Raw genomic sequence first — 8559 nt, forward strand, 5'->3', positions numbered from 1 at the left:
TCCTGCACTCGCGCGGTTGCCGCGTCGGCGCTTTTCCCCTTCTTTGCCAATTTGTGGCCGTCCGGCCGCCCCTCTGACGCGCCCGGAGTCGTCGCGTCCGGCTTGTATGTCTCCTTGGCCTTGTCGAGGGCACGTCGGACTTCCGCCCACTTCTCGCACTTGTCAATGCGCTTGTAGACGTGGAGGTGCTTGAAGTCGGCGTCTTGGTTGTCGCCCCGATACATGGCGAACATACGCAGCAGCTGCGCGGAGGGACGAACAGTTGGCGGGCGGCGGGCGTAGGGGACGAAGATATGCGGGCGAACGGCGTGCGTACCTGATCCTCAACGCTGGCGCCGCTCTCCGGGCGAGCCGCGACCTCCTCGACGATTCCATGCCATTTGTTGCACGCCAACTGGATACGCCCCCAATGGTTCGCCATCGCCTTGGAGCCGCGCTGCATGTAGACGCCTTTGAAGTAGGGGTCGACGAGCTTCCGCTCGTCGAACTCGGCCTTGATGCGGTCCCAGTACGTCTCCAAGCTCTGGTTCGCGCTGGTGGTCGGGTCGAGGCAGACGACTTTCCATGCTTCGGCGAGGCATTCCTCCTCCTTGGACGTCCACTTGATGCGCGGTTCGCCTGACCTAGTCGCCCGCTTCTTCTTCTTCGGCGCCCCTTCGTCGGAACAGGAGCCGGCTCCTCCTCCTCCTCCTCCTCCTCGTCCTCCTCTCCTCCTCGGGTTCCTGCGCGTCGTTGACGTAGACGTAGCCGAGCTCGGCCTCCATGTCGCCGCTGAGGTCCACTACCTCGTCCTGGGTGGCGAACCCGGGAGACGCGGCAGCCGCGGTCGATCCTGTCGCGATGATGTCGTCCATGTCGGCTCCCGTGTCGTCGGCGTCGCCGAGGTGCGAGAAGGGTAGCAGTCCACGGTAGAGATGGGGCGTCGATGTGGACGCGTAGGCGGCGGGCGGCGAGTAGTTGTATGGAGGGTACTGCACGCCGACGAAGGCGGGCGAGGACGTGCGCGTAGCGGGGTGACCATGAGGCAAGGTCACGTTTGGGTTGAACCCATCGTGCGCGTCGCCGTCGGCGTAGCCGGGCGACGATGAACCCCATGAAGATCCGGCGCCTTGCTGTCCCCAGGGCGCGTACTGGGCGTGGCTGACGACGGGTGGATTCATCCCCGCCTGGTCGACCGATGAGGAAGACGCCGCCGCGCGCGCCGCGTTGTCGCGGGCCTTCTTGGCTATGGCCCTATTTCGCCTGTCGGCGGTGACTGCTTCGCGCCGCTGAACTTCCACCCTCCACTCGGCGTTCGACAGGCCTGGTGGCTTCGATGGCGGCGCCCTCGGCTTCCTCTGCTTCGGCTGGGCCACGGCGCCAGTCACGGTTGCCGCCGCGCGTGGCATGGCGTACTTCTTCGGCGGCATGGCGTACTTCTTCGCGGCGAGCGGGAGGGGGTTTGGCGGGAGAAAGGGAGAGAATGGCGGGAGGAAGGCGAGCGAGCGGGAAAGATGCGAGGGAAAAGCGTCAAGAAACGGCGGGAAAAGGCCCTTGGGTCGCCTCCAGGGCGGGCCCACGCGCCTTTTTCGCTTGTGCCGGCTCCCCAAACGCCCCCCAGGGCGCCGGTTCGGCCTGGATCCGCCGGCACCAGTTTTGGCCCGAGCCGGCGAGAAACGGGCTTCTGGGGGCGCGACTGGGGCCTTTTTTTGACGTCGGCGCGGCAAAATCGTCTGGGGAGGGCCTGTTGGGGGCGCGGCTGGAGATGCCCTGAGGTGCAGCGAACTACGATGTTGATCATCTGGCGCATTTGGCACACGCGCAATACCATCACACATGACCAGCCAAGAGAATGAAGCAAAGCTCAATGTAGATGAATCGTTTGTTCAGGAGACACGAGAGGCGGGTGCCGGCATGGCACTGCATGGCCTCACGATCTAAACGGCGACGTTTAAGCCCATTTGTCGGTCTAGCAGTTTAAGAAAGTCAATTTTCTCACAGAATTGAACTATTAAGCTAACTAAACAGGCCTTGCAGCACCGTTTATCGCGCCATTTAGAGCAACTCCAATGCGCCGATACATTTTGTTTGCGCACGTCCGTTTGTGTCATGGTGGACAGAAAAATCGGGCCAATGCGACAACCCAAACAGATGTATGTTCGTTTTTCGTCTGTCTGCCGACCCATTCGCGACCCTTTTTAGCCTGATTTGCGTCGGCGCAGACACAAGACGGAGACGCGTGCCTCGCGGCAACTACTCCTCTTGGCCCGCTGGTCGGTGGCAAAGCATCCACCATTCCCTTCAATTTCCCAAAAATCCTCCCGCCCTCGCGCTCCCGGCCGCTCTCCACGGACGACGCCCTCGAATGCCGCTGCCGGCCTCGCCTCTGCCCCCTAAGGCAAAGGCAAGCCCCACGCCCCTCGCAAGACCGTTGCGTCGCCCAAGATGAAGCCGACGCCGAAGGAGTGGGGCCATGCAATCGGCCAAGAGGAAGGGCCAGAGGCACGCGGCGGACGAAAGGGACGAAGCAGTCGCCGTCGCCGCCGCCCTCGCAAGCCAAGATGCTAGAGATCAAGACCGTCAATGCCAAGACCAAGTCGAAAGAAGTGGCTCTCGCTAGCATAATGATGGGGGTGAAGATCATGAAGGTGGACCTCAACACCGTGTCGCCGAGGAAGAGGCCATGGTTCGAGAAGATGCAGGCCGACATGCTCAAGTTCGACGACAAGTGATCCATGGCGGCATGCGCCATCCTTTTTTGTATGCCGACAAGTGTGCTGGTATGACCACGGCCGAGATGACGTGGTCGAACTCCCTACCTTTTTTTCGTGCCGTCATCTGTGTCGGCCGCTGGCAGGCGGCAGCAAAAACTGTGTGATGGTCTTTTTAAAGGCTGGCATGATGCCGGCATGAACTTTGAGTGACGGCAAGGCCGCAGACAATGATCTATGGCCGTAAGCCTTTTAAATTTGTAGGTGGACATGAAATGAATATCTTGCATTGGACGCACAGCCAATCCAAACAAAAAACAGGGCGGGCGCCAGGCGGCCAATCCAAACAGATGAAAAGCGGACAAAATCTCCATTTGAGTCGGCGCATTGGAGTTTTTACATCCATAGCGTGACCACACTGGAAAGGCCATATGTGCTGCGCTTTGCGGCCTATTTTCAATTGCGCCGATCCGCTGAAGCACCTTGGGAGACGTTTGATGGCAGTAGAAATGGAGATCGTCTTCATTAGCGAACTATTTGCTGGCTGCAGAGCTAAACTGATGAACGAACGACGCTCAAAAAAAAAAATTGATGAACGAACGATCCACATTGGCCTGCAGTGCTCTAGATGGTGCCTTGTTTTGCTTGACATTCTGTTGCCATAAGAAAGAAAGAATATGCTCTATATCAAATCAACGGCTTTCTTCCCCACACCAAATCAAGGATTTTTTGTTGGTGCCAGGAGCCATCAACACACCAATTTTAACCTTCTGATTCCGAAGGATTTGCTTAGTGGTGCAATCCAAAGAATAAAGATTCAAATTTGTTGCTATGATGGCATTATAATTTAGGGACAATTGCATTTTTGCCCCTAGTTGGAACCTACCCACGAGTTTTGCCCTTGCTTTTCGACTCTGCTCAGTTTTGCCCTTAGATTTTCCTCTGAGGTCGCTCGAATGCCCTTTGACTGTTTGATCAATACTTTAAAAATTCATAACAAATTGGTATGAACTCAAAAAAATGCAAATAAGATATCAAAATGTTCAGATAAATATTACCTTTATGTGTATGTCATTGCATTTAAGACAAAAGTATCATTTAAACAGCCTAAGGTTATTAATATTATTAGCATTACTATAAATAAAAAGGTATAAAAATAATTTTTTTCAGGAACAAAAATTACATGCAAGTGTAGGTGATGTTTTCTGAACATTCTGATATCTTATTTGCATTTTTCTGAGTTCATATCAACTTGTGATGAACGCTCAAACAACTTTGACCATTATTTAGAAACATCATATAAAGTTGATATGAACTCGAAAAAAATGCAAATAAGATATTAGGATGTTCATAAAACATCACCTGCATTTGCATATAATTTTTATTCTTGAAAAAGTTATTGTTTATACATTTGTATTTTTAATAATTTTAATAACATTGATAACCTTAGGTTGTTTAAACGGTACTTTTGTCCTGAATGCAAATGACATACACATAAAGATAATGTTTATCTGAATATTTTGATATCTTATTTGCATTTTACTAAGCTCATATCAATTTGTTATAAATTTTCAAAGTATTGGTTAAACGGCATTCGGGAGACCTCGGAGCAAAATCTAAGGGCAAAATTGAGCAGAGTTGAAAAGTAAGGGCAAAACCCGTGGATAGGTTCTAACTAGGGGCAAAAATGCATTTGTCCCTATAATTTACCTTCCAACTTTGCGACGATTGATATCAAAGAATGTGATGAAAAACCCCATCGTTCCTACTGTACTAACCGATACCTTTCGTCATCACACGTCATCTCTTAAGCGTTGTAAAGAAGCAGGTAGTAGCAATCTTTAGAGGCAAAGCAGGTTTTCTTGAAACACATAGATTTAGTTGATCTACAGGTGGAAATATACTAGTACACAAAATTATGCTAACCACTGAAACTTTAATCATACAAAGACTTGGCAGACTGAATCCTTGACTTCTTGCTTTTTGCTTTCAGGACCTTCTCCTCGGATTTCTCAGTTTTTGAGATGGCCCTCGCAACTGCTTTCATTTTCCTCATATTTTTGGTCCTTTTAGTTTGCACGCCCTTTTTTATTTTCCTGGTTAAAGAGACGAGTGATCAGGTAAAAAAAGAGATTCGTCATTATGCATATGCCAGGAATATGTCCTGGTCTCCTGGAAGAAACAGAACACATTCCAAGGGAAACAGGTAAGACATGACAGAAAGAAAGCACAAGCGCATATTTGGGTGCCAATATCTATGGAACTCTTCAGATCAAAAAAAATATATACATCTATGAAACTCTTACTAATTCACTTTCAGGAGCATATCAGAGAACTTTAACCGGAAGCAGCTAGGAGAATAAAGAATACCATAGAAACATAATTTCGTCCACTTGTTAGTGCACTCCACACAACTTTAATAGGAAGCCCTAATCATGGTCTGACAATGAGCAAAAGAGTCTGACAATTTAAATATCTGATCTTAGCTTTAAATATCTGACGGATGAGGAAGATATAACACCAGTGACATATTTACTTTTATGTATTCCAGTAGAACAGCTATCCTAGAAAACGTTATGGACAATCTACAGTGCAGTGTGACCTCTGATTAGTTAAAAATAAATATTTACCGATTCTACTAGTCTTCCTGTTATGCTTGTATATTTGTTCATTAATAGCTAATGCCAAAAGATAAAGCAAAACAGCAGCTTAACGGATACTCTTCATCCTCAGGATCTATGGTGAAAAGCTAGGGAATGAATATAAGATTAACTAGCCTTGGGTTGATAAAGGTCATCAATACTTGCATAATTCCCAAATACAAATTATATTTTCGGAATTAATGAGAAGGTGACAGGATGCTGTGGAATGAAGGGTGTCAAACTTTACAAATTTCAGTAACTGATCTAAGGGATTAATGCAAAATGTGGCCAGGGCTAGGAGGCAAGTTCCAATAACTCTCTATGGTCAGTGTCAGCGCCTATTATTGTTGCACTACTTTAACCTATAGTGACTTTTTTTTTCCCACAACAGCTTTTCCCATGGAAAGAAAGTTCGGTGCAGTTCGCATTACGCCCTTCATTTTTATATACAAGCCCACTTTGTTTTTCGTGTCAAACTTTGACTTATGGTTAAGAAAATATAGGTTGTATGTCATAAAAATATATTATCGAGAAGTTCTTTCAAATGCACTTTTTATGGTATATAACTTACATTTTGTTGGTAAAATAAATGGTCAAAGTTAAAGACATATAAAAATATGAAGTGGCCTTGTATTAGTAGAGGGAGGGAGTACTTGAACAACACAAAAGATAGTACGTTTGCAATTTGGTCATGACAACTACAGCAACCAGATGAGGGAGGCAAAAGCAATGGATGACACGCATTATACCAGGTATTTTGTAAGCAAAAAAGGCTCAATTTCAAGTAAGGTAGAATATAATTTTCAGACCAACCATCCTAGTTAGCCAAAGCAACAACATTAGTTGAGTGCATAGTAGATAAAAAATCGAGACCTAGGTGTTGAAACATTTGAAACTATCCATCGCTAACTCGATTACACATACAAATGGGAGATAATGCTCGACAATGTCTTCAAAGTAGCACAGGTTATACATTATTCTAATCAATCGTGCCCTCGATGCTGCGGTCCCGAACAAAATCAATGATGAAGCAGAGTGATAGTGCAGGCTTTCAACTATTGGTAGCACGCAGCGCTGCGAGGAGTAGCTAGGGTGTTCGCCTTACTTATTTATGCTGCTGTACCATTGCTCGAGCTATGGTCTAGTGTGGACCTTTTGATCTCGGCACTAGTGGCCCAACTCCTGTAAATAAGGTAAAAACGCTTGCTTGCACATGCTTTATAAAAAAAAGTGTACCCTCATGCATAAACACGAATCATCCAATAAATTTCATGCAGAGTTGAGAGTTCTTCATAATGGTAATGTCAAACTAATCAGTATGTGTTCGGCTCATCCCACATGTTACTAATGTTACTCAAATTCCCCAATTTAAATTGCTCAAGTCAGTGAACTCAGAAAGATTGGCCTCGGCCCTGAGGCATCCATACCAGCTACGAGTAATAAACAGAGAGAGTGATAAGACGTAATCGGTGTAATCCTTTTGCTCACCTGTTGATCGAACTGAGGGCAGCCGATGAAGAGGACGCCTGCTTCCCCTCGGCCGTATCCATCGCTGCGAAAGGGGAAAAACACCAAATCAGGGTCAAGGGAAGTGGAAACCCAACAAATCGATGAAGAAAGACAGAGGCTCAAAACTACGTTGTGGGGCTTCCGCTGCGGTGGATGCAGCGGGCGCGCCCTCGGAGGTTTCCATGGCGGCGGTGCCGGCGCCATTCTTGGCCTTGTTCTTGTTGCGGCCCTTGGCCATGGCTGCGCGCGAGCCCTTCTCCTCGTCCTAGGGTTTCCCCGGGCGCTTTGGTCGGCTCGGTTGTGTCTCTCCGCCGCCGTTTCGGCAGGGGGGAAGTTGTATCTTGCGATTGCGATGAAAGAAAGCGGGCCTAGTGAGGCCTGGTAGCTAGGCCCATCAGTTTTGGAAGGACGGCTAGCAAACCTCATGGGCCCATGACGTCTCTCTCAACTGGACCCAAATTACCTAAAAAGCTGAGCCCAAACATTTCCCGCAAAAAAAGAAAACTGAGCCCAAATGTCTATATTTCCCAAATCTGGCCCAGATAATAATTTTCCCGTGCCTCCACTTCGCAGGTCCCATAAAAAAAAACTTCGCAGGTGTCGAGTCAGGATTCAGGAGTCGGGACCCGGTGATCGATCAGGAAGCGGAAGATGATACTGTAACAGTTAAGTGCCTGTAGCAAACCCATGACTAGATGTTCCGTTGATAGAGTACTGTATAGTACTAGTACTTTGCTGTAGCAGTTCATCTCACACGTTGCTGTCTTAATCGATTGATTGATCAGGCGAGGAAAAAAGGCACGGTATTGTGCCCCTCTGCGTTTTTGCCGTGACAGGCATGTAAACTAGCAGTAGTCCTCAACGAGTTAATACTAGCAGCAAGCAGCAACTGGATATCTTTCCCTGCCACAAGTACACATCAAAGGTTACACGAATCGACCGGAAACATCTTGAACGAGCGATTTACTACTGGTCCTACTCCTACGACGTCCCTTTTCTGCGATGATCCGCGGGCTAGGGCCATGCACTGCACCGAAGAAAGAGAACGACGGCTCAAACCCCAGGCTCCAAACGCCTGGGGCCAAACATGCTGGCCACGCTGCCGCCACGTCGTCGGCTGAACCCGCGTCACAGCAAACCAAAAGAAACGGTTTCCTTCCGGCAAAAAGGAAAGGAAAAAAGAAACGGTTTCCTGACCTGAATTTTTCAGCGGTCCAAAGGACGGCACTACTATGTAGCAGCATCCCTGCGTGCATCGCCGGGAAGAGGAAAACCTGACCACGTAAACGAAGGCGAGCCACATCCCGATCGGCCCTTCGCCACCACCAGCGGCTGCCTCGACGGGAACGGCAGGCGAGGACACGGCGCAGACACTTGGAGCCATCCAGTTCGCGCAATCTTTCAGATAACACTACTTTTTTCCCCGGCCGTTCAGGCAACAGCCATAACTGCTACTCTGCTCTTCCACTACTACCGGCCCACGACGACCAGCAGCAGCAGTATAGGCTAGCGGAGAGAGTATCTGGAGATGGAAGGCGTCGCTTTCGCTTGTGAACCGGCGATGGGCGAGCTGACCAACCAGGCCTGCAGGTGAACGAGAGAGGAGGAGAGCACGCAACGTGGTGGGCTTGCCACGCACGCGGCCACTGAGCGCGACAAACGTAAACGGCAAACCACGCAAAGCGATCGGTCGATCGATCATCCGCGTTTTGGATGGA

General features: G+C 49.1%; 1 protein-coding gene across 1 annotated transcript; it reads right to left on the minus strand.

Moving 5' to 3' along the window:
• Positions 1–4530: 4530 nt before the first annotated feature.
• LOC123044547 (uncharacterized) lies at positions 4531–7213 on the minus strand. Its single transcript, XM_044467316.1, has 3 exons — positions 6971–7213; positions 6821–6884; positions 4531–4786 (listed from the first exon to the last, which is right to left on the minus strand). Exons 1-3 carry the CDS (start codon positions 7077–7079, stop codon positions 4627–4629), a joined length of 333 nt encoding a protein of 110 aa, XP_044323251.1. The 5' UTR covers positions 7080–7213; the 3' UTR covers positions 4531–4626.
• Between the last annotated feature and the right edge of the window lie 1346 nt (positions 7214–8559).

Source organism: Triticum aestivum, chromosome 2B (assembly GCF_018294505.1).
Source record: "Triticum aestivum cultivar Chinese Spring chromosome 2B, IWGSC CS RefSeq v2.1, whole genome shotgun sequence".
NCBI classification, from domain to species: Eukaryota; Viridiplantae; Streptophyta; class Magnoliopsida; order Poales; family Poaceae; genus Triticum; species Triticum aestivum.

Coding starts and splice junctions, on each gene's coding strand:
- LOC123044547 (XM_044467316.1), bottom strand. CDS start 7,079: ATGGCCAAGGGCCGCAACAAGAACAAGGCCAAGAATGGCGCCGGCACC. Junction 6,885..6,970: donor CGCAGCGGAAGCCCCACAAC/GTAGTTTTGAGC, acceptor CCCCTTTCGCAG/CGATGGATACGGCCGAGGGG. Junction 4,787..6,820: donor GCCCTCAGTTCGATCAACAG/GTGAGCAAAAGG, acceptor CTCTTTAACCAG/GAAAATAAAAAAGGGCGTGC.